Source organism: Mobula birostris, unplaced genomic scaffold, assembly GCF_030028105.1.
Source record: "Mobula birostris isolate sMobBir1 unplaced genomic scaffold, sMobBir1.hap1 scaffold_1640, whole genome shotgun sequence".
Taxonomy (NCBI): domain Eukaryota; kingdom Metazoa; phylum Chordata; class Chondrichthyes; order Myliobatiformes; family Myliobatidae; genus Mobula; species Mobula birostris.
In genome coordinates this window covers 25417-51656 of record NW_027274683.1, presented here as the reverse complement: position 1 = coordinate 51656, position 26240 = coordinate 25417, and the positions used below count along the sequence as shown (strand labels likewise).

Below are 26240 nucleotides of genomic sequence, written 5' to 3'. Positions count from 1 at the left end.
GGAAAGGGTTTAGTTAAACTGTTGTAACAATGACCATCACTATCACTGAAGCAAGCTAAGATGTTATAGGGGCAATACCATTTGTTACACTAGTTCCCTCATATTTCTAACAAATCAGATGACTTTCATATGTAACTGCAGGATGAGGTATCTGGTAACTCAGAGCATTTATGTTGGACTGACAGAATTTCTGGAATATTGGATGTTCATGTGCAATGTCGTATGATGTGGCCGATCATGCCCTTTCCATGACTGTGTTTGTTCTTGACAAATTTTTTTCTACAGAAGTGGTTTGCCATTGCAACCTTCTGGGCAGTGCCATCATCAATACCCTTCAGAGATTGTCTGTCTGGTCTCAGTGGTCGCATAGCCAGGTCTTGTGTTCTGCCCCACCTGCTCATCTGGCCATCTACCCCTACTCCCATGACTTCAGGTGACCCTGATGGGGGCGGGATGGGGATGAGGGGGCTGTGCAGGGGCTACACCTTGCCCAAGGGTGACCTATAGGCTAGCAGAGGGAATGAATGCCTTACATCTCCACCGCCACCCACGTTAGTCCTTTTAATACTCCAGCACATTTTCAGTTCACAGTTTGTAAATGTCACCCAGTAGTACAGAAAAGTTTAGATGTAGGGCAGGCGACAAAGCTCCAGAGAGATCAAAAGGAGCATGAGAATGGACTCTTGGTGAGTTTTTAAAGGGAGCTATAAACAGGACTTGGTGAGTTTAACGTGAACCCAGGACACAGGACCCTGGCAAATTTAGAGGGTGATTTTGAAAGAGGACCTGGTAACCAGATGCTGAAGCGTCAAGGATTTCCAAACAATCGGTTACCAGACTACTGGCGTTTCTCTAATTCCTTAACCAGCGTAGACACAACTAGGCCAGCTGTCAGGTGTTACCCAACCCAAGCCTGATGAAACTTGACCATGTGTTTCGTGTTCTGATCCGGTTGGCTTTGACGAAAATACAAGTCCTTGGGCTTGGTTCATATCAGACCCTGCTTGTTTTTTTATAACTAAATCAATCAAAGTCTCTGCTGTTGATTTAAATGCTGGCTAGTGGCCTGCATTCTAATGATACAGTCATAGATCACTACAGCACAGAAACCGGTCCTTCAGCCCATTTATTCAGTGACAAACTATTATTCTGTCTAGTACCATCAACCCGCACCTGGACCAGGGCGCTTCATACCCTTCCCATCCAGGTACCTCTCTAAATTTCTCTTAAGTGTTGAAATCAAACCTGCATCCACTATTTACGCTGGCCTTTTGATCCACACTCGTACCATCCTCTGATTGAAGTAGTTCCTCCTCAGGTTCCCCTTTAACATTTCACCTTTCACACTTAACTATTGACCTCTAGTTCTTGTTTCACCCAACCTCAATGATTAAAGCCTGCTTGCATTTAGTCTATCTATACACCTCATACTTCTGTATATGTCTATCAAATCTTCTCTCAATCTTTTACGTTCCAAGGAATAAAGTCCTAACCTATTCAATCTTTCCATATAACTCAGGCCCTCCAGACCCAGCAACATCCTTGTAAATTTTCTCTGTACTCTTTCAATCTTGTTTACATGTTTCCGATAGGAAGGTGACCAAAACTTCGCACAATACTACAAATTAGGCTGCAGCAATGTCTTATCCAACTTCAACATAACATCCGTCTCCTGTACTCAGTATTTTGATTTATGAAGGCCAATGAACCAAAAGCTTTCTTTATGACCTTATCTAACTGTGACACTACTTTCAAGAAATTGTGGACCTGCATTCCCAGATCCTTTTGTTCTATCACATTCACTGTGTACGTCCTACTGTGGTTTGTCCTCCTAAAATGCACCACCTTGCACCTGTCTGCATTAAATTTCATCTGGTATTTTTCAGCCCTTTTTCCCAACTGGTGTAGATTCTACTGCAAGCCGTGACAGTCTTCCTCACTGCCCACTGCACCCTCAGTCTTGGTGTCACTTGCAAATTTGCTGATCCAGTTAACCATATTATCATCCAAATCATTGATATAGATGACAAACCACAATGGACTCGGCAGTGATCCCTGCAGCACTGCACTAGTTACGTCTCCAGTCAGAGAGGCGTCTCCTACCACTGTAAATCCAATGTCAAGTCCAATTTAGCACAATATTCTGAATGCCAGCTTGACCAGCTTCCCATGAGAGACCTTGTTAAATGCCTTGTAAAAATCCTTATATTGTACACAACATCCACGGCCTTTCCTTCATCAACTTTCATGGAAACCTCCTTGAAAAACTCTACAAGATTGGTGAGAGACGACCTACCATGCACAAAGCCCAATTAAGTATCCCTGTCCACACCACCCAAGGCATTCAAGTCTCTGAGCCTGTCCACTGCCAAATGGAAAATTGAAAAGGGAAGGCAAAGTAGCAACTTAAAAGTGTCCTTAGGGTGAAGGATAGTTCATATATGATTGTACAAATATGGATCAAGGATGTACAGTAGTCATTAATAAAGGAAAAGGGAATCTAAGAGCAAAACATCAATACAACCAGAAATAGACAATTCAACTTCTCAAGGCTGGTCTATCAATCAGCAAAACTCTAGATGATCTTCCACCTCTACTCTGATTTCCTACTCAGTGCTTGTATCCCTCAATTGCAGGGGTTCCCAACTTGGGGTCCATGGACCCCTCAGTTGATGGTAAGACTGATTGGAATAAAAAAGGGTGGGAACCCCTGCTCTAATATCTTGATGTCTGCTATCTTTTAGTGCAATGACTGGACACCTACAGTTGTCTGGGATGTAGGATTTCAATGAACCAAAGAATTTCTCACCAGCTCCGTCGTAAGTGGTCTTTTTCTAGGACCCTCAGCCAGGGAAAATTCACCCTATAGCCTGCTGGAAGACCTCAGTAGCTCATGTAACATCTGTGGAAGGAAACAGAGAGTTGATGTTTCAGATCTATGAAAAAGAGTACAGTCAACATTTCGGACCCAGATCCTTCAGCAGGACTGGAGAAAAAAAGATGAGTAGATTTAAAAGTTTGGGGTTTGGGAGGAAGAAACACAAGTTGATAGGTGAAACTGGGAAGGGAGGGGTGAAGTAAAGAGTTGTAAAGTTGATTGGTAAAAGAGATACAGGGCTGGAGAATGAGGAATTCTCATTCCCATTCTGATATGTCAATCCATGGCCTCTACTGTCGTGATGAGTCCACACTCAGGTTGGAGGAGCAACACCTTATATTTTGTCTGGGCAGCCTCCAACTTGATGGCATGACATTGATTTCTCAAACTCCTGTAATGCCACCTCCTCTCATCACCCCCCCCCCAATTCTTCACCATTCACCATCCCCTTTGCCCTCTCTCACGTTATCTCCTTGCCTGCCCATTGTCTCCCTCTGGTGCTTCTTCCCCCTTTTCTTTCTTCCATGGCTTTCTGTCCTCTCTTATTAGATTCCCCCTTCTCCAGCCCTGTATCTTTTCCACCAATCAACTTCCCGGCTCTTTACTTCACCCCTCCCCCACCCATTTTCACCTATCACCTTGTGTTTTTCCCTCCCCTCCCCCTACCTTTTAAATCTACTCAAATTTTTTTCTCCAGTCCTGCTGAAGGGTCTTGGCCTGAAACGCCAACTGTACTCTTTTCCATAGATGCTGCCTGGCCTGCTGAGTTCCTCCAGCATTTTGGGTGTGTTGTTTGGATTTCCAGCATCTGCAGATTTTCTCTTGTTAATGTTTCAGATCTGTTAAGGTCCTCCAGTAGTTCTTTATTTTGTTTGTTCTAGATTCCTGCAATTCCAATTTCTTTCTGAAAATTATCCCTGTTTGGCCCCCAATAATACTTTTTATATTTTAATGAGATTTTGTACTCTGCTAAACCCTCGAGAATAGATGCTATTTAACTGCTCCTGATATGATAGACTACCAATCTCGAGAACCAGACTGGTGAACCTTCTCCATGTCCCCTCTTTAGCAAGGGTCTCAATTTTTTCAATAAAGAGATTAAAATTGTGCTTCACACTCCAGATACATTTGCACCAGTGCTCCGTATAATTGTAATGTAACATCCTGAACCAGAGATCGGTGGAAATAGGGTGCTTGCTCCCAAATCATTGCTGCAGGTGGCGTGGGTGCCTTCAGGGGAAGTGAGAAGTTAATGACACATGAACAGAAAGATGTGGTGTTTGGCTGAAATGAACAACAGTCCATTGACTTGAATGGACTTTTGATGTTGTAAATAGCTGTTTATGTATTTGACCATTCTCTGATGCATTTTTTAAAAGTTCATTTCATTTTCTCCCTCACTTGTTTCCATGTGGCAAACTTGATTTCTGATTTCGTTGCTTTTTGTATAAGTCAGAGAATGTTGTCGCTAACTGATTGATTGATTGATCTTTGAGGCTGTGCAGTTGGATATTGATCCTGTCTCTGCCTGGTACAAGCTTGTATTGACTGGTTTCTTATGGGTGTCAGTGTCTCCATGCCAACTCATCTGCATTCTGTCTGCAGGTTGTAAGTGCTGCTTTTGGACTAAAAGCTCAGCACTGGAGATAGGAGGAATTGATGTGCTATTGTGATATACTATCCATGTAATGGGACAGTGTATATGGAGTTTCACTCTGCATCTAATCCATACTGTCTCTGACCTGGGAGTGTGTGATGGGACAGTTTGGAAGGTGGTTCATTCTGTATCTAACCCGTGCTGTCGCTGTCCTGGAGTGTATGATTGTACAGTATAGAGGGAGTTTCACTCTGCATCTAACTCGTGCTGTGTCTGCTCTGTGAGTACAGAGAGAGACTCAATCTGTAACTGATGCTGTTCCTGCCTTTTGGAGTGTGTAACAGGACAGTATAGAGAGGAAGCTTTATTCTCCATCGGACTTCTCCTGCTGCTGCATTGGGAATGTGTAGCTACACAGAGGGAACTTTACTTTGTGTCTTGTCCTGAGGGATGGGACAGTGCAGCGGGAGTTTTCTTTTGCATCTAAGCTTGGACTGTTTAATGATATGTACAGAGTTAACAATAGTTACCAATATGCATGGTGTTGCCTGCAGCCTATAGTTCAAAAAGTAGGAGGAGTAATCTGGAGGGGCAGAGTATTTTTTAAAATTACAGTGTTCACATAAATTGTACATTAGCTCTAAGGAAGGATAGAATAAAATATCTTTAAAAGATTAAGACAACAGATCTATTCATTAGGAAAGCAGCAGCCTTATTCTGAGACCCCCACTCCGTGACTGTTCTACTGATTTATGACAGAAATTCAAGTGTTTTCTTGAGAATCAGAATCACTGACTGACCTACTTATTTACTGCCTGTTACTCCACGGGTGTTTAGGGCATCAGTGAATATCCTTCATCTCTGGTGGTGTTCAGGGCTTCCTTCATTGTGTGAGCAGCTTCCTCATGGTTTTCACTACGGTCAGTTTCGCAAGTCCTGGATGGAGACTCAGGAATACCATCACATCAGATGTAGAAGGATTCTTCCTTGCTGTTTCTGTAACAATTTTGTTTGACCAGTCAGGGTTGTTAGCCCTCAGCTGAACCCCAAACCTGGAGAACTGTTGGGTCACTCTTAGTCTGGCCTCTACGTTTTGGCCTGTTTAGCATGGGTGACCCTACCAAGAGCCAAAGCATAAAGCCCTGACTGCAGGCAGTATAGTTCTCTAGGTCATTAAGGCACGTAAGCCTCCAAACCCTTCAACAAGGTTGTGGTCCTCTTGGAAGAGAATCACTGGCAAATGTCGTGAAATTTGTATGGTGTGAGACATAAACATTCCTGTAAGTTACAATAAGAGATATATGAAAAATAGTGCAAGAAAGCAAAAATAGTGAGATAGTGTTTTCAGATTCAATGTCCATTCAGAATTCTGATGGCAGTGGGGAAGGAGCTGTTCTTAAAACATTATGTGTACGCCTTTGTGCTCCTGAACCTTCTCCCTGTTCGCAGTCATGAGAAGAGAGCATGACCTGGATGGTAAGGGTCTCTAGTGATGAAGGCTGCCTGTTGAAGGTGACCTTCACTGGAAAGGTTTGTGCTTGTGATGGAGCTGGCTGAGTCTCCAGATAGTGGAAGATGGATGGTAGGAAGGAAAGGAAGAGGACACATTAATATCTGTGAATATCTCTGAGGACCTAACCTGGACCCAACATATTGATGCAGCTACAAAGAAGGCAAGACAGCGGCTATATTTCATTAGGAGTTTGAGGAGATTTGGTATGTCATCGAAAATACTCGCAATATTGTACAGATGTATGGTGGAGAGCATTCTAACTGGCTGCATCACTGTCTGGTATGGTGGGGGGAGGGTTCACTGCACAGGATTGAAGTAAGCTGCAAAGAGTTGTAAACTCAGTCAGTTCCATCATGGGCACTATCCTCCGTAGTATCCAGGACACCTTCAAGGAGTGATGTCTCAGAAAACAATGTCCATCATTAAGGGACCCCCATCACCCAGCTCATGCCTCGTTTTCATTGTTACCATCAGGTAGGAGATACAGAAGCCTAAAGGCACACACTCAGCGATTCAGAAATAGCTTCTTCCCCTCTGCCATCCGATTTCTGAATGGACATTGAAACCATGAACACAACCTCACTACTTTTTTATTTCTATTTTTGCACTAATATAATTTAATGATTTAATTACACACACACATACATATATGTACTCACTGTAATTCACCGTTTTTTCCCTCTATTATTATGTATTTCATTGTACAGCTGCTGCAAAGACAGCAAATTTCACGACATATGCTGGTGATATTAAACCTGATTCTGATTCTGAATCACTTTCTGATTTTAGAATTTCAAAACATTACGAAGAGCTTTTAAGTGTGCTGTTGGATTTGTGCAGGAAGTATCCAAGTAGCCTCTCCCCACCTGCCCACATTACACTGACAAAGCAACTGTGAAATCTTTGTGCCTGGCTGAATTCACCTGAATATCACTCCTCTGTTCCACTCACCAACCAGACACAATACAGTAGCGGGAGAAATCAGTGCGACAGGATATTCGGGCAGATGGTGAGATTTTGTCTGGAGGCTGAAGCCAGCTGTCTCGATCCAGTTCAGCAAGTGACAAGAGTGATTTTAAAAACTGAGAAGAGGCTACATTCCGTCACTGATTTGAGGGCGTAATCACAGAATAATAGGATGGGAATATGGTCATGCACCTTGGTAGAAGAAATAAAAGTGTAGACGATTTTCTAAATGGAGAGAAAAATTCAAAACTCTGAGGCACACAGACTTGGGAGTCCCAGTGCAGGATTCCTTAAAGGTTAATTTGCAGGCTGAGTTGGTGAGGAGGAAGGCCAATACGATGTTGGCATTCATTTCAAGAAGACTAGAATATAAGAGCAAGGATGTAATGTTGAGCAATGCACGCAAAATGCTAGAAGAACTCAGCTAGCCAGACAGCATCTATGGAAAAGGATAAACAGTCAGCATTTCAGGCCGAGACCCTTCATCAGGACTGGAGAAAAAAGATGAGAAGTCAGAGTAAGAAGGTGGAGGGAGGGGAGGAAGAAATACAAGGTAGTAGGTGGCAGGTGAAACCGCGGGAGGGGTGGGGGGGTGAAGTAAAGAGCTGGGAAGTTGATTGGTGAAAGAGATAAAGGGCTGGAGAAGGGGGAATCTGATAGGAGAGGCCAGAAGGCCATGGAAGAAAGGGAAGAGCGAGGAGCACCAGAGGGTGGTGATGGGCAGGTAAGGTGATAAGGTGAGAGATGGGAATGGGTAATGGTGAAGGAGACGGGAGGGGGAGGGCATTACCAGAAATTTGAGGCTTCGATGTAATGTTTGAGGCTTTATAAAGCAGTGGTGAGGTCTCACTTGGAGTATTGTGAGCAGTTTTGGGATTTATCTGAGAAAGGATGTGTTGACATTGGAGAGGGTTCAAAGGAGGTTCTCAAAATTGGAATTCTCAATCCTGGAATTGAAAAGCTTGTCATATGAGGAGCGTTTGATGGCTGAGCCTGTACTCACTGGGATTCAGAAGAATATGGGGGGGGAATCTCATTGAAACCTATCGAATGTTGAAAGGCCGTGATTGAGTGGATGTGGAGAGGATGATTGCTATGATGGGGGAGTCTAGGGCCAGGGGACGCAGCCTCAGAATAGAGAAACGTCTGTTTAGAACGGAGGTGGGAAGGAATTTCTTTAGCCAGAGAGTGATGAATGTATGGAATTCATTGCCACAGGCAGCTGTGGAGGCCAAGTCATTGGGTATATTTAAGGCAGAGGTTGATAGATTCTTGATACATCAGAGCATGCATAGTTATTGGGAGAAGGCAGGACATTAGGTCTGAGAGGGAGAATGGATCAACCATGACAAAATGGTGTAGCAAACTCGATGGGCCAAATGGTATAATTATGCTCCTATGTTTTATGGTCTTGTGGTCATATAACTATTTGATTGACTAGTTAGTAACTGCTTGTGGCAATTGTTATTAAAGTCTGTCACGAGCCTTGTGGCCCATCAGGCCGGTGCTTATGCCGGTTTTCATGGCGTGAAGCAACTGAGAGTATGAGACTCCCCCCTCCCCCCCCGGATAGGACGCCAGTCTATCGCGTCTGGCAATTGTTGGGTGACAGAAAATCTCAACTTTTCAGATTGGAAAATTGGGGAAAATCTGCTTTATTTATTTTATGTGAGCCATGGAAAACTCTATGTGTGAATTTCAGAAAGATTTGTTAAATTAATTCAGGGTGAAAAATACCCTTAAAAGAATCGTTGCTTGCCTATGCTACACAACAAAAAAAAACTCTGATCATCAGCTGTTGTGGTAACTCTAGATTTGTGGTTTGCCTGTAGTGTTCTCTGACTGAGTTGGAATGTGAATTTATGTTTAGACTTCAGCTTTAAGCTAGGTTGTAGTCTTGGAGAGATGTTTTCATTTAGGGGCCAGCTCATGGTTAATTGTGGAAAGTGTTTTTTATCGAAGGGCAGCACTTTTTTAAAAATCCTCTTTTCAAGATTTGGAAACAAGGATTATCATGTTTATATAAAAAAATGACTGACTTTCTTTGGTTTATTTTTAATATCTTTATCTCCTTTGAGAGTCTCACAGGATTGAGGTTGACATGCTTCCCCTCTGGTCTTGTGGGTTGTGAGGTGGCTGATAAGGCCAATGTGAACTATAGATGGTGCAGGATGTGCTGGTTAGACGGGTGAGTCTATAGTCTGTAAGATGGTGCATTCTTTCCAGGATTCGCGCAGGCCTTCTGATGCATGTACCCTAAGTTATCTTTGTAATTCCGAATGCTGTTTCTGTATGGTGTGTTCATGGAGTTAGTGAAAATGTTGTATTTCATCAGGCAGGTTTCGAGCACATCCTTGAATTTTTCCTTATTTTGACCTACACGATGTTAGAAAGTATTTCTTCACCCAGAAGAAAGTTATAGCCTGGAATGTGGGAAGTTGAATTAGACTTAGGGATCTGTGGAGATTTGGCATGATATCTGAAACTTTGAGAAACTTCTATAGAAGTGTAGTGGAGAGTGTATTGATTGGCTGCATTATGGCCTGGTTTGGAAACGCCAATGCCTTTGAACAGAAAATCCCACAAAAGGTAGTGGATTCAGCCCATTACATCATGGGTAAAGCCCTTGCAACTATTGAGCACATCTATATGAAATGCTGTCATAGGAAAGCAGCATCTGTCTTTAGAGACCCCTACCACACAGGACTTGTTCTCTTCTTGCTGCTGCTCTCAGGCAGAAGGTACAAGAGCCTCAGGGCTCACAGCACCAGGTTCAAGAACAGTTACTGCCCTTCAACAAAGGGGATAACTACACTCACTTACCCATGCATTGAGGTGTTTCCACAAGCAGTGATCTCACTTTAAGGATATTTTATCTTGTTATCTCACTTTCTCGTCATTTATATTTGCATTTGTACAATTTGTTGTCTTCTGCACTCTGGTTGATCTTTCACTGATCTTGTTATACAGTAATTACGATTCTATAGATTTGCTGAGTGTGCCCGCAGGAAAATGACTCTCGGGGTTGTATATGGTGACATATGTGTACTCTGATAATAACATTTATTTTGAATGTTAAACTTTGAATCATTGATCCTCCACTCAGTTCCATTTACCTCAGCTCTATCCTTGTAACCTTATGATTTATCTTCTTCCTCAAAGTAGGAAAATCTGGAACAGTGCTTTGAAACTAGGGGCCTTCTATAAACTTCAAATCTGTGATTATTAAATTTATGTTAGACGAGTGTTAATGGTTACGGAAGTAAAACAAGTAGATGTACTGAATGTATTGGTCAGCATGCAGATCAGACTTGAGGGAGTAAATGTTATTTTTCTTGGTCCAATCTTTCTTTTGCTACTTGCTGTGAACAGAATCTCTCTTTGTATTTATGTATATATGTGTATTTGTTTAATCTAAGTACTCCTACGCGCCATAGATGTTGAATCAAGGTTAAAATGTCTGAGCCACATCTTCTCTTGCTGCTTTGACTCCCACTATATCTTTTACCGCAAGGTGCAGGCTGATTTTTAAAAACTTTTCCCATGGGGGGCTCTTCAGTTTTTAAGTGGACCGAAAGTGGAATTCTCATCAATAAAGTCAATAGGAAATTTCGGGGAAAATCTTGTTTATACAAGGGCACTGGGGTGGTGTAAGAAGAAATATTTGCAATGAAAATACCAGAACTAAGCAGTTATAAAAGTCAAGTACATTGGAATAAGCTGCGGCTCTTGGCAATAACTGAGGTGATCCAATAATAATCTGAATAGTCTGAATATCTTTTTCCTAGAGGCTAAAAGGTGGTTTGATAAAGGACCAAACGTGAATGGGGTTGATAAGGTAGAAAGTAAAAATATTGAGGAAAAGTGGAGTCCAGATTTGGGCGGGTGGGGGTGGGGGGTGGGTCTGTCAGTGCAAGATCACTAATAAACCATGGTAGCAGAACGGTTAGTGCAACGCTGTTGCAGCTCGGGGCATCAAAGTATGGAGTTCAATTCCGATATCCCTCCCATGGAATGCATGGCTTTTCTCTGGGTGCTCCAGTTTCCTCCCACAGTCTAGAGATGTACCAATTAGTTATTGTAAATTGTCCCGTGATTAGGCTAGGATTAAATCACGGGATTGTTGGACGGTGTGGCTCGAAGGGCTGGAAGGGCTTATTCCATGCTGCAGCTCAATAAATAAATAATAAACAATCCAGCTGGGAAAGGTAACCCTCTTTATCCAGAGGGTATGAGGAGATTAAAGTTCAGAATTGCCTGCTCTAAGTTGAGGCAAATATCAGAGATATGTCTACAGAAGCTGAATATGTTTGAGGGTGAAATCAGTTCTTTGCTCTTTATTTGCCCCAAGGTTCACCTGAGGCGTTAATACTAACTCACACCTGTTGGGTAAATTATCTGCTCCTGTTAGCTGATATTATTGTATTTTGTAAAATCACTATTTAACCCCTGTCTATGTCCAGCCATTTAAGGATTCTGTAAAAATGGGTTTTGTGTTCCATGGGCTGGGATTTGCGTACTTACTTACTACCCGTTATGCCTCTGGTGTTTAGGGCAGCAATGAAGGTCCTCCAAATCTGGTGGTATTCATTGTGTCAGTAGCTTTCTCTCGATTTTCACTACTGTCAGCCATGTAAGTCCTGGGTTGAGACCCAGGAATACCATCATGTTCAGATATAGAAGGATTCTTAATTGCTGTTTCTGTAACAGTTTTGTTTGACTATTCAGGATTGTTAGCCCTGTGCTCAACCCCCCAACCTGGAGGACCGGTGGAGCACTCTTAGTCTGGCCTTTACCCTTTGGCCTGTTTGGCATGGGCGACCCAAACAAAAGCCCTGTCTCTAGCCAGTACAGGTCTCTGGGTCTTTGAGGCACTCAAGCCTCCAAACCATAAGGTCATGGTCCTCTTGGAGGTTTCATGGGCTGGGAAGGTGAAAATTGGCCAGGCAACGAGAGTTGTAAATTCGCATAAGCTTTACAAACTAATTTCCCGCGACCAAATGCATTGGATGGTGACGATATATGATCTGTATAGTAGCTCTGTACCTCAGCAAGTGCATATACCTTTAGAGCCAAAAGGGAGACTATATTTGGTGTCTTCCTCCATTGTTAATCTCACACCACCAGGTTCAGGAACAGTTACTACCCCTCAACCAGCAGGCTCTTGAACTAAAGGGATAACTTCACTCAACTTCACTCGCCCCATCATTGAAATGTTCCCACAACCAACGAACTCACTTTCAAGGACTCTTCGTCTCATGTCCTTGCTATTTATGGCTTATTTATTTATTATTATTCTTTCTTCTTTTTGTACTTGCGCAGTTTGTTCTTGTTTCCACTGGTTGAGCACCCTAGTTGGGCAGTCTTTCACTGGTTCTGTTATGTTTATTATTCTATAGATTTACTGAGTATGCCCACAAGAAAATGAATCATAGGGTTATATATGGTGACATATATGTACATTGATAACACGTTTACTTTGAACTTTGATCCATCACCCTTGTGTTCACTGCTTCCTCTGCCCTCCCATCTCTACTGCCCAGTTGAGCAGGCCTTGATTTTTAAAACTTACCCCCCCCCCCCCCGCCCATCCAGGCCTTGCTCTGTTCTCAGTGCTGTCATTGGGAAGGTGTTACAGGAGCCTTAGGTCACACACCACCATGTTCAGGAACAGTTGAGGCTTTATACAGGGAGAAGGCAGGAGATTGGGGCTGAGAACATGAAATGATGGAGCAGACTTGATGGGCAAGATGGCCGAATTCTCCTCCTATGTCTTGTGGTTTATTGGTCTTATGACCCTTCAGTTATCAGGCTCCCAAACACTTGTCGATAACTTCATTCACCTCAACACTGAACTGATCACTGAACACAGCCTGTGGACTCATTTTCAAGGACTCCACAAATCTTGTTCTCAGTGCTATTGATTTATTCATTTGTTTGTTTGTTTATTGTTTGTTTGTGTTTTGCGCATTGGTTGTTGCCAATCAGAATCAGGTTTAATATCACCAGCATATGTGGTGAAGTTTGTTGTCTTTGAAGCAGCAGTATAATGCGATACATAATAATAGCAAAAGATGTGAATTACAGTAAGTATAAAATAGTTAAGTAAGTAGTGCGGAAATGGAAATAAAAAAAGTAGTGAGGTAGTGTTCATGGATTCAATGTCCATTCAGAAATTGGAGCAGAGGGGAAGAAGCTGTTCCTGACTTGTCGAGTGTGTGCCTTGTATGTGGTTTTTCATTGTACTTCTTCGTTCTACTCTGAATGCCTGCAAGAAAATGAATCTCAGGGTTGTATATGGTATCATATGTGTGCTTTCATAATAAATTTACTTTGTGAACCCTTCCATCCCTTTAGTTGATTAGAGGTTATAGACAAGTGACAATGCTGTTGTGCTTAAGAGCAGAGAAGCCTTAGGGAAGTTTCCTGAAGTAGTTCAAAATGTTTTCGTAGAGAAAAGAAGGCGAAACTAGTTCCACTGATGGTGTTTCTACTGACAGAAGAATACAGTTTTAAGGGAATAAAAGATCAGGGAGATTTTCTTAGGCTCTATCACTTCATTATTGGTAATGCATCCCTTTAATAAACGGTTGGAGGAATCAAATGCAGCAGCAACTTTTAAGAAAAGCTTTGGTAAATATTTGAAGGAATATCGGGATGGAGAGGACAAAGAATCTGGGGCTGGGAGGAAATAAGCTGACGGGGCATGATAGGCCATATGGCTTGCTTCTGTGCTTCGAGATTAGATGATTCAAACCACACACAAAACAAGGTGCACAAACAAATTTGCTGAGTGACTCAGCAAGTTGGAAAGGCCAGCATCATGACTTTCAGACAATGCTGAGAGTCAGTCTCCTTCACAGAAGATTCACTGAGCTTGAACTATGTGATCATCATCCAGAGTTGAATAGGTTTATGATCTGAGGGATGGGAGGGGGTTAAGAGGGAGAAAGGAAGCAATTGGGACTTTATTCCCTGGAGCGCGGAAGATGGGGAGATTTGACAGAGGTATACAAAATCATGAGGGGTATAGATGGGGTAAATGCAAGCAGGCTTTTTCTGCTGTGGCTGGGAGGGATGACAACTAGAGGTCATGCATTAAAGGTGAAAGGTGAAAAATTTAAGCAGACCATGAAGGGGAACATGTGAGAGTGTGGAAGGAGCTGCCAGTGCAAGTGGTGCATGCAAGCTCAATTTCACCATTTAAGAGAAATTAGGATGGGTACATGGATAGGAAGGGAATAGAGGGCTATGGGCCCAGAGTAGGCCGGCGGGAGTAGGCAGTTTAAATGGTTTGGCACAGATTAGATGGGCAGAAGGGCCTGTTTCTGTGCTGTACTTTTCTATGACTCTAAGTGAGATTAACTGTTTTAAAGAATTGGTACTGGTATGATGAGCTGAATTTCCATTGTGTGACTATGACTTTATTTTCACTTGCATGTAGCAGCTTTCACTGCACAGAAACTATCCAACATTGAGAGAGGCTGACAATCAATTTAACTGAGCTTACATCGTTTGTTACTAAGAGTAGTATCATGAAGGATCCCACACACCCTACTCATGTACTGTTTGTCCTACTCCATCAGGGACGAGGCTACATAGCATCCATGCCAGGACCACCAGACTCAAAGACAGTTACATCTAAGCCACCAGGCTGATCACACCTCCACCTATTAACTTATCACACCACCACTACATCACCTAGCATCACGTCACATACATAGAAACAGTCCGTGTGTACAACGCAAAATGCTGGAGGTCCTCCGGACTGAAGAAGGGTCCAAACCCGAAGTGTTGCTCTGGATTTCCAGCAACTGTAGAATCTCTCGTCTTTATGATGACAACATTTATTTGTATCTCATGTTTAATAGGATTGCTTTTATATTTATTGTGTTTTTTAATCTTGTGCTTTATGCTTATTTATTTACTTATTGTTTATCTATTGAGGTACAGCGCAGAATAGGTCTTTCCGGCCCATCAAGTCACACCGCCCAGCAATCCCCCGATTTAATCCTAGCCTACTCACAGACCAATTTACAATGACCAATTAATTTACCAGCCAATACATCTTTGGACTGTGTGAGGAAACTGGAGTGCCTGGAGGAACCACACACAGTCACGGGGAGAACGTACAAACTCCCTTGAGGCAACTGTACTCTAAAGTGTTGTGCTAGCCACTACGCTACGTGCTGCCCCAAATTATTGTTTTTTTTTATGCTGCATCAGACCGAGCATAACAATCACTTTGTCCTCCCTCACACTCGTGTACTGAAGAATGACAATAAACCGTCTTGTATCTTGAATGGTATTGAACTAGAAATTAGATTTGAAGTACGTTAGGTAGGAGTTAATTGACCGAGGCTAAAATATGGAGTAGAGTTTTCTGTGATTGTCCCATCAAGCAGACCCAGGGTAAACTCAGCATAGATTAGATTAGAGGTTTCCAACCTGGAGTCCACAGGGCCCCTTGCGTAATGGTATTGGCCAATGGCATAAAAAAGGTTAGGAACCACTGGATTAGATTGAAAAGTTAATAGTGCTTCTTTATTCCCAATTAAAGATTTCTTGGGATCCCCTTGCAAAACTTCCCTGGTATGGGTGTGGGAGGGGGGGGTGCTACTTCACAGGATCAAAATAAGGTACAGACAGTTGTTAACTTAGCTCCATCGTAGGCACTAGCCTCCGTAGTATCTAGGACATCTTCAAAAAGGCGGCATCCATCATTAAGGAGCCCCATCACGCAGGACATGCCCTCTTCTCATGGCTACCATCAAGGAGGAGGTACAGGAGCCTGACGGCACACACTCAGCGATTCAGGAACAGTTTCTTCCCTCCTGCCATCTGATTTCTGAATGGACATTGAAACCATGATCTCTAACTCACTACCTCTTTTATTTTTGGTTTTTTTGGCACTGCTTATTTAAATATACTTGCTGTAATTCACAAATAGAGGAAATTTCATGACACATGCCGGTGATATTAAACCTGATTCTGATTCTGGTCCTCCTACTACTGTTCCCATATCCAAGGAGAAGCAGGTGGAGCTTTAAAGAAGGAATGCTGCTGTTGGAGCTGATCAAAGGGTGATTCTCAATATTCTGAATGTCTTTGTTGAAATAGTTTATGAATTGCTTTGCTACGCTGCTGTCTGCCATTAAATGTGATGAAAGAAGTCTGTGCTATATCATTAAGTCCTATTTTTTAATTCCAGGTAAAGGCCACATGGAGAATGGAGACTCTAACTACTCTGTGGCACCCGGCCCAGCTTTCAAGGAGGTCTGGCAGGTCAATCTTCGCCCTCGGGGCCTGGGCCAGTCACGGAACATGAGTGGCATTTACCGGCTGTGCCTGACCGAGAAGACTATCAACTTGGTGAAGCTCAACTCTGATGCCGCGGCCGTGGTGCTGCAGCTGATGAACATCCGCCGCTGCGGCCACTCGGACAACTTCTTCTTCGTGGAGGTGGGCCGCTCGGCCATCACGGGGCCCGGCGAGTTCTGGATGCAGGTGGACGACTCGGTGGTCGCCCAGAACATGCACGAGACCATCCTGGAAGCTATGAAGGCCATGAGCGAGGAGTTTCGGCTGAGGAGCAAGAGCCAGTCGTCCAGTTCCAACCCCATATCTGTGCCCACCAGGCGGTACCACCTGGCCAACTTGCCACCCAGCCAGGTGGGTTTCTCCACCAGGAGGAGCAAAGCCACCTCGCCAGCCCAGCGCAGCAACTCGGCCAGAGCGCGGACCTCGAGTGACGGCAGCGGAGCCTCTTCTTCCTCCTCCTCCTCCCGCCCTGCGTCGGCTGATGAAGTCCCTGCTAGCCCCTCCCCTGGTACTGGGCTGGTCCCCTCCCGGCAGGGGATGAGCAAAGCTCACCCACCGCTAGGCCAGACCAGGTCTACCCCTGACCCCTACTCCCGGCGCTCTCCATGCGCCGCAGGCCTGGTTTTCGGCTTGACTGCTGACCGCGGCTTCTCCTCCCCCTCTGCCTCCTCCTCCCCGCCGTCCTCGTCTGATGGCGAGGGGGAGCTGGGCTCCAGCCCCGCGCGCTTCCCACTGGATGGCCCTCCCCGGGACTACGTGGCACTGTGCAGGCCAGCTCCAGCTGAGGCGGGTGCCCTGCCACGGCGGGTGCTAAGGCGAGCTTGCAGTCAGGGCGAGGAGGAGCTGGGGGAGCGCGGCCCGAGCAAGCAGGCCTTAGCAGGCAAGGGGAGTTGGCGAACCTCCAGAACACCTGAGCCAGCAGAGGGAGCCTGCAAGGATGTTGTAGACAATGGGTACATGGCCATGCTGCCCGGAGTGGTGCCTGCTCAGGGCCAGGGAGGAGATTACGTGGCCATGAACCCAAAGGGTGCCTCGGCTCCCCAGCAGATTCTGGGCCCCCGGCCTGATGACCGCTGTGGAGGGGGCTACATGCTCATGTCGCCCAGTGGGAGCTGCTCCCCTGAGGACTGGTCCCGAGCAGTCGGTCGGAAATTGGGCCTGGGAGATGGAGTAGGGGACTACATGAACATGTCACCCGGCAGCCGCTCGGCCTCCAGTACACCTCCAGAGAGCCCCCATGCCCCACTCCCTCCCCGCGCAGAGCAAGGCGAGCTACCGGACACCTCTCGCCATGGCTTCCGCTCACTGCCCCGCTCCTACAAACAGCCAGCCCCCGCCGGCTCCTGCGGCCAGCTCTCCTGCTCCTCTTCCTATTCCACAGGAGGCAGCAGTGACAGCCTGGGGGAGGTGGAAGGGCGGCGTCTTTCCTCCGTGTCTGCCTCTGGCCAGCAGGCTCACAGGCTGGGCAGAAAGGGTGGGTGCCGCCCGACTGGTCTCTCTATTGACGTGGCCAAAGCAAATACCCTGCCACGCCGGCGTGACAGCCCGGAGCCCCAGAGCCCGGGGGAGTACGTCTGCATTGAGTTCCGGGATGGGACCCGCACCACCAGGACTCTGCCCAGTCCTGGATCCCGAGCCGGTGTTTTCCAGCACCTGCCGGCACCAGCCTCCGAGTACGTCAATGTGGGACCCAGCAAGGCACCGCGCGGGGATCACACCATCATTCCTTCTCCCAAAAGCACCCTGGGGCCCGCTGGCGTGTCGGAACTGAGCCCTGACCGCCACCGAGGAGCCAGGGTGATCCGCGTCGATCCTCAGGGGAGACGACGCCACTGCTCCGAGACCTTTCTGCCCACGTCCCCTGCACCTCCTCCCCCTGTGCCCTCCGCCGACCACGCCAGGCGCTGTGGCTCGGCGTCCTTTGAGAACGTCTGGCCAGTAGAAGATGGCAGGGGTGGGAGTGTCACCGAGGAGCCATGCACGGGGATGTCTCGTCACATGTCGATTGGCTTCGAGAATGGCCTGAACTACATAGATTTGGATCTGGGTACAGACAGCAGCCAGTCAGAACCATCAACTGCGCAGCAGAGGCTTTACGCACAAGCAAACAGCAGTCCTGTGTTGAATGCTTATGCCAGCATTGACTTTCACAAGTCCGAGGAATTACGAAGCCATAAAAGTAACAAAGAAGGTAAGTGATTTTCATGCAACTGATTTCAGCATTTTGTTACAATTGATTAATCTTACCAAGTTTGCATTTTACAAATTTCCCTTTTAAAGTTGTAATATTGCATATGTATACTTACTTACTGCTGGCGTTTTGGGCAGCAATGAAGGTCCTCCATCTCTGTCTGTATAGAAGGATTCTTTATTGCTGCTTCCATAACAAGCTCGTTTTACCAGTCAGGGTTGTTAGCCCTGAGCTGAACACATGAACCTGGAGGACCGGTGGACCACTCTTAATCTGTACTCTACCCTTTGACCTGTTTGGCATGGGTGACCCAACCAAAAGCCAAAGCAGAAAGCCTTGACTCCAGCCAACATAGCTGTCCAGGTGATTGAGGCACGCAAGCCTCCAAACCCTATGGTAAGGTCTTCTTGGAGGTGCATATGTATAATAAAACTGTTAATCTGGCACGCATGGATCTTTGGTGGAGCTGGAGTGGCAACTTTCAGTAATAAGTGCGATTCAAATTAATATTGCAACAAATATTCCAACATGTACTTTCAGTTCAGATTTTTTTTCAGGTGTTCTGTGGTTGGATGATAAATTTTCCAGTGAAATTGAAAGGGAGTGCAAGAAACACAAACTAATGTGCTTTAGCAGAACATGAAATCAGGGCCTTGCCGTGTTGAGGGAAACATGGGAGAGCAGGGAATGTAGGAAAGCTGGGTCCCATTCTGTACAGGGGGAGGGGTGTAGGGTAGCTGGGTCCCACTGTGTACAGGGGACTGTAGGGAATGTGGGTCCCATTGCATACAGAGGGGCATGAGCATAAGCATTCTGTGAGCCAGATATTGTGCTGCCAGTATTTCTGAACCATAAGTTAGCAGATGGTGAGGGGTTTGCTGTAATTATGCAGTTTTGCCATCCCTCACTAATGGTGCCACTGCAGCAGCTGAAGATGGGTGTAAAAAAAGATTGTGTTGAATGTGCTTCTGTCACCTTTCTGTGCATCGTGATCCAAGTTGTTAGAACTCACTGCTTGTCTCCTTCTTCCATGTGATATTGCACTAGCTATCTCCAGTTTATCCGCTCTCTGAGAAATCGCAGTGTCTTTTGAGATCAGATCTCCTCTATTAAATGCCTCTTGTCTCTCCACAAGGTCACTCAATGCTGGTCCTATTCTAATAAAACTTCTCAGCACCCAGATAGTCTTGATATTGTCCTAATGAGTGTTGACCCAAGTCAGCCATGAACAATCCTGTAGGACTAAATGGATGCCTCCTGTTGCAACATTGTGTGTTGCGATGACACCAAGGAACATTCTGTACGTCTGTATTCCAAGTATTGTACAATGATAATTGATCCTGGTGAATGATTGGAGATGGTGGGAGATGATCTCGGCCAAATTGAAGTAATTGTCATTTACTGGGGAACATCACGTTTGCATGCAGTGACAAAAGAAGTGTCTGGAAATGAACTTTTTGCAGTTGGAAAGTAAAAGGTTTCCTTCTCCTTTGTGAATCCAACAGATTTATTTGTTGAATGGGCCTTTCTGGCCCTTCAAGCTGCGCTGCCCAACAATTCCTCCAATCTAACCCTAGCTTAATCACAGGACAATTTAAAATGACCAATTAACCTACCCACTGGTATGTCTTTGGACTGTGGGAGGAAACCGAAGCACCCGGTGGAAACCCACTTGGTCATGAGGGAGATCGTACAAACTCCTTACAGAGACTGCTGGGAGTCGACCCTGTACTGTAAAACGTTGTGCTAACCACTATGCTACTGTGCCGCCCCTGATCCCTGACATTGACAAACTCTGTACATCCCTCAATGCAGTGGTTTGAGAGTTCAGGGTCATAACTTTCCAATGCTGGTTGAACGGGGCTGGCTATTTTCTGGTAAGGGAACATTACATTTGTTCTTTACTAGAACTGTGTGTGCAGACACAAGGGAGTACTTACCTACCTAGTGCCTGTTATGCTCTGGTGTTTAGGTCAGCAATGACGGTCCTCCATCTCTGGCGGTGTTTGGGGCTTCCTTCATCAAAGGTTTCCAGGGTTTCAAAGGTACATTCAATGTCAGAGAAATGTATACAATGTACATCCTGAAATGCTTTTTCTTTGCAATCATCCTTGAAAACAGAGCAATGCCCCAAAGAATGAACAACAGTTAAATGTTAGAACCCCAAAGTCCGTTCCCCCAGCTCCCCTCCCTCCCGCATGTAAGTGGTAGCAAGCAACAATCCCCCCTCCCCCCACAGGCAAAAGAAAAGCATCGGCACCGGCCACCGAGCACTCAAGCATGAGCAAAGCAACAGTAAAGACACAGACCTACAGTACTCCAAGGTCTACATTGTTCACCCGGCATTCGACATACCACAGGCTCTCTCTCTCCCGCTAGTAAGGGAGAAAGAGGTGTCTCCGTTTCACAGCGAGAGAGGAGATGTAACAAACAGCTCACTGGTTTACAATGTTAAAAGTCCGTTGCGTCACTTTTTTCAAGTTCTGTGCCCAAAGATCTCGGGTCTTCTGACTCCCCCGACGACATACGGATCTCCTGCCATCTCCGGAGCCCCGAGATCCTAGGCCTCTGAAGGTGAGCCGAACTCTTAGGCCATACCCTTAGTGTACCGAACAACAGCCAGTTGTGAAACCCTTGAGAGTGGGTCCCATTTCCTCAAAGAACCATAGTCAGCGTGTAACTCTAGGTCAGGGTCTTCAAAAGAACCCTGAAAGGCAAAAATAGAGATATTAAAGATGGAAATAGAGCTGTTTCCGAAGATGCAAACAAAGGAGTTGCTGTTTTGGCGCCATTAACCCCCTAAGCTCTGCCTCCGAGTCATCATGTCTGTAGCTCAGTTTTTGCTGCTGTTGCACATGCAGTCATGTGAGTTCCGGGTGGAGAGTCAGGATTACTGTCACAGTCAGATATAGAAGGATTCTTCATTGCTGTTTCCATAACAGTTTTGTTTGACCAGTTGTTAGCCCTGTGCTGAACCCCTGAACCCGGAGGACTGGTGGACCACTCTTAGTCTGGCCTCTACCCTTTGACGTGTTTGGCATGGGTGACCCTACCAAGAGGCAAAGCACAAAGCCCTAACTCCAGCCAAAGTAGCCGTGCGAGTCATCCAAACCCTGCGACAAGGTTGTGGTCCTCTTGGAGGACAAGAGACTACAGATGCTGGAACTGGCAGCAAAATGCACCCTGCTGGAACAACTCTGCAGGTCAGACAGCATCCTTGGAGGTAAAGGGACATCTGACGTTTTGAGTTGAGACCCTTCATCTCAACTCAAAATTGTTGGCTGTCTCCCTCCACAGATGGTTTGTGATTGTGCTGGAGAAAACGTTTATGACCTCTACAGCATTACTTTGACTGGATTCCATGACATAGGTTGCAGTCCTTTGGTAGCACGGATGGGATAGGCCTACTAAGCACGATGTCCCTATAATAGTCATGGGCTTAGATATCCATCTGTGCAGAAACAGTCAAAGTGGATAGATGCAGAGATCAGTTAAAGCTCAGTGGAGGCCATTTGGGTGGCAGGATGGAGATACATCTGTACCAAAGGAGGTGCAAAATGATGCTTCCCTCCGCGAGCCTGCACGTCATCCTTGGGCAAGGTGTAGCACCTGCTTAGCGCTGCCCCCGCCCCCAGATCAGGGACACGTGAAGCCATGGGAGCAGGTGGTGGATGGTTGTATGAGCAGCTGGTGCATATCATAAGTCCTGCTGATGCGACCACTGATGCTGGGCAGATAATCTCTGATGAGTATTGATAATGGCCAGGGTGGCCCATTTTTATAACTTCATTGCCCAAAAGAAGGCAATGAAAAAACACTTCTGTAGAAAAATTTGTCAAGGACAGTCATGGTCATAGAAAGATGATGATCACCCATGTCATACGACACGGCACAGAATGATGATGTCATATGACATGGCACATAACCCCATTACGTTGTTTGCTTTCTTGAGCTCTTAGTGAGAGGCTAGTTTACAGTTGCGTACTACACTCAGAGACCACTTTATTATCTACCACCTGTACCTAATAAAGTGGCCACTGGGTGTGTATGTTGGTGGTCTTCTTCTGCTGTACCTCATCCACTTCAAGGTTAGTCATGCTGTGCATTCGCAGATACTCTTCTGCACACACTGTTGTAACACATGGTTATTTAGGTTACTGTCATCTTCCTGTCAGCTTGAACCAGTCTGGCCATTCTCCTCTGACCTCTCTCGTTAACAAGGCATTTTTACCCACAGAACTGCTACTCAATGGATTTTTTTTTTGTTTTTCGCACCATTCTCTTTGAACTCTAGAGCAAGTGTTCCCAATCTGTGGTCCGCAGATGCCTCGACGCCTCGGTTAATGCTAAGGTCGCATGGCATAAGAGAAGGTTGGAAAGTTGGGAACCCCTGTTCTGGAGACTGTTGTGCATGAAAATCTCAAGGAAATCAGCAGTTTCTGAGATGCTCAAACCACCCCGTTTGGCACCAACAATCATTCCATGGTCATTCCTTCCCCGTTCTGATGTTTGGTCTGAGCAACAACTGAACCTCTTGGCCATTTCTGTGTGCTTTTATGCATTGAGCTGCTGCCACATGATTGGCGGATTTGATAATTGCATTAACAAGCAGGTGTACAGGTGTGCCTCTGAGTGTAGGGCAGTGTGATAACGACCAGATAATCTGCTTTTTAAGTAATTCTGTTTAATGTGTAGATATTAAGGCCATTTTCCATCTCAGCCCCAATCTCCTACCTTCTCCCCATATCCCATCATGCCCTGACTTATCAAGAATCTATTGATCTCTGCCTTAAATATACCCAGTGACTTGGCCTCCACAGCTGCCTGCAGCAACGAATTCCACAGATTCACCACTCTCTGGCTAAAGAAATTCCTCCTCATCTCCATTCTAAATGTGCACCCCTCTATTCTCAGCCTGTGTCCTCTGGTCTTGGACTGCCTCACCATAGGAAACATCCTCTCCACATCCACTCTATCAAGGCCAAGGATTGGCCAGGATATTAGGATACTAAGGTGAACTTTTATGATTGAAATACTAACTTTGGGATCTGTTGCGAGGGCAAATAAGTCTCCTCCTAAAGTGGATTAATAATTTAATACTCCCTTAGGCCTGACATTGGGAGTTCAACCTCTGGTATAATACATGCAAAATGCTGGAGGAACTTAGCAGGTCAGGTAGCATTTATGCAAAGGAATAAACAGTCAGAAGAGGTAATGAAGATGCTAAATCTAAAGCAAAATCTAGAGCAATACACACGTTGTGCTGGGGAAGCTCAGCAGGTCAGGTAGCATCTTTGGAGAGGATTAAACAGTCGATCTTTTGGGCTGAGGCACTTCATCGGGTCTTTGTATGTGTTACTCTGGATTTCCAGCATCTGCAGAATCTCGTGTTCACCTCTGGTGATGACATTGAAGCCATAGTCTCTCTCAGCAAGAGCTGAACTCATTAAGTCATGGCTGGCATTGGAGTAAAGTGAAAGCATTTCCTTTTATTCCTGAGACCCAACCGAGGGCAGAAAAAAATTACACCAAAGGTAGGGGAAAAAGGAAACACGAGAAAATCTGTAGATGCTGGAAATCCAAAGCAACACACACAAAATGCTGGAGAAACTCAACAAGTCAGGCAGCATCTATGGAAAAGAGTAAACAGTCAACATTTTGGGCTGAGACCCTTCTCCAGGACTGGAAAGGAAGAGGGAAGGAGTCAGACTAAGAAGCTGGGGGGAGAGGAGGAAGGAGTACAAGGTGGCAGGAGATAGGTGAAACTGGGAGGGGCAGGGGTGAAGTAAAGAGCTGGGAAGTCAATTGGTGAAAGAGATAAAGGGCTGGAGAAGGGGAAATCTGATGGGAGAGGACAGAAGGCCATGGAAGAATGGGAAGGGGGGAGCACCAGAGGGAGGTGATGGGCAGGTAAGATTAGGAAGTGTGACAGGGATCAAGAATGGGGAATGGTGGAGTGGGCAGCCAATTACCGGAAGTTCAAGAAATCGATGGTCATGCCATCAGTTTGGAGGCTACCCAGAAGGAATATAAAGTGTTGCTCCTGCAATCTTAGAGTGTGGCTCCATCGTGGCAGTAGAGGAGGCCACAGACTGACATCTGGGGATGGGAAAGAGAAACGTGAGACTAGCGAGTGAGTAACCAAGATCTTTTCCTGTGCTGTGTTATTCTATAATACAATCTGGACTCCCCATATACATTTTGTTCCTGATCAGCTGGCTTTAATACTCAGCTGATCAAAGTGCAACGGATCTTGATGAAGATAAAAGCTCTTATCTGTGCTTTGTGTGTGTTTGACTGTTCTGTGTTTCCTACTGTTTGTACTGCGGCTCAGTGTTTGGATCAACGATTGCAATCTGAGGTGCAAAGGTAGTCAGGTACGTTCTTATTGCTACTTCAGTTGGTTTCTAACCCGAACAGTTCAGCAGTTCTCTTCACTCAACACACATCAAAGTTGCTGGTGAACGCAGCAGGCCAGGCAGCATCCGTAGGAAGAGGTGCAGTCGACATTTCAGGCCAAGACCCTTTGATTAGTCCTGACGAAGGGTCTCGGCCTGAAACGTCGACTGCACCTCTTCCTACGGATGCTGCCTGGCCTGCTGCGTTCACCAGCAACTTTGATGTGTGTTGCTTGAATTTCCAGCATCTGCAGAATTCCTGTTGTTTGCGTTTAAGTTCTCTTCACTGTAGTGCAGTCTGCTACCTTTAAAGAGGAGACACAAGAGACTGCAGATGCTGGAATCAGGAGCAAGCCAGCAAAAACTGAAGAAACTGAATCAAGCACTTCATTTATTTAGTTAGAGATACAGGCCCTTCTGGCCCAATGAGCCACACTGCCCAGTAATGCATCTATTTACCCCAGGCCTAATCCCAGGACAATTTACAATGACCAATTAACCTACTACCCAGTACCTCTTTGAACTGTGGGAGGAAACCAGAGCACCCGGAGGATGCCGACATCCTCATGGAAACTTTCTTTCAGAGGGTGCCGGAGTTGAACTCCAAACTCCGATGCCTTGGGCTGTAATACGTGGCGCTAGCCATTACACTACCATGCTTCAGGTAGCATCAATGGAGACTTGGTCATAAGCCAAAGTGTGGTGCTTTCCGCTACACTACCATGGTTCAGGTAGCATCATTGGACACTTGGTCTCGACCCGAAGTGTGGCACTAAGTGCTGTGCTACCGTGATTCAGGTGGCATCAATGGAGATTTAGTCTTGACCCAAAGCACCGACTTCATTTACCTGCAGACCTGCTGAGTTCCTTTAGCTTTTAATGCCTTACTCCAGGTTTCAGCTCTTTTGCACTCTTGTGTATCTATTTTGCTACTCGGCTGCAAAATTCCGTCAAGGTTTGCCCACCTTGAAGAAGTTTTCCTCCTCTCAAGTCCTAATGAATGATCTTGACCAGAACCATTGACTGTCCATTTCCCTCCATAGATGCTGCTGACCTGCTGAGTTCCTTCATCTTATTTTTGTGTTTTGCTTCAGTCAAAGAGCGTCGAGTAAGCAGTGGTTACAGAGAGGTGACAATGATTAGTGCTCATCTATCTTCAGTCTTTTGGTATTATGAAGTTCCGTTGAAGTAAAAATCTAATCCATTTCATTTTTTGGTCACGAACCCAGTTATCCTCAAACATGGACTGTGTCTTAGTTGGGAGTTGGAAATGCCATGTGTACTTTGGTTAGCAGGTATCTAACAAAGGTCCATATCTGTGAAGAAGTGGGCTGTTGGTCGACTTCAGATCTATAAAGCATCAAGCCAATGATTTG

At 45.4% G+C, this 26240-nt stretch overlaps 1 protein-coding gene across 2 annotated transcripts in view; it reads left to right on the top strand.

Annotated features, from left to right (window-relative positions):
* Positions 1–26240, top strand: part of LOC140192549 (insulin receptor substrate 1-B-like) — a 42917-nt gene that overhangs the window by 6072 nt on the left and 10605 nt on the right. For both annotated transcript variants that reach the window (XM_072250114.1, XM_072250113.1), the window contains one exon: positions 16166–18466. In XM_072250114.1, coding sequence (XP_072106215.1) covers positions 16166–18466 — 2301 coding nt within the window. The remainder of the gene's footprint in view (positions 1–16165; positions 18467–26240) is intronic.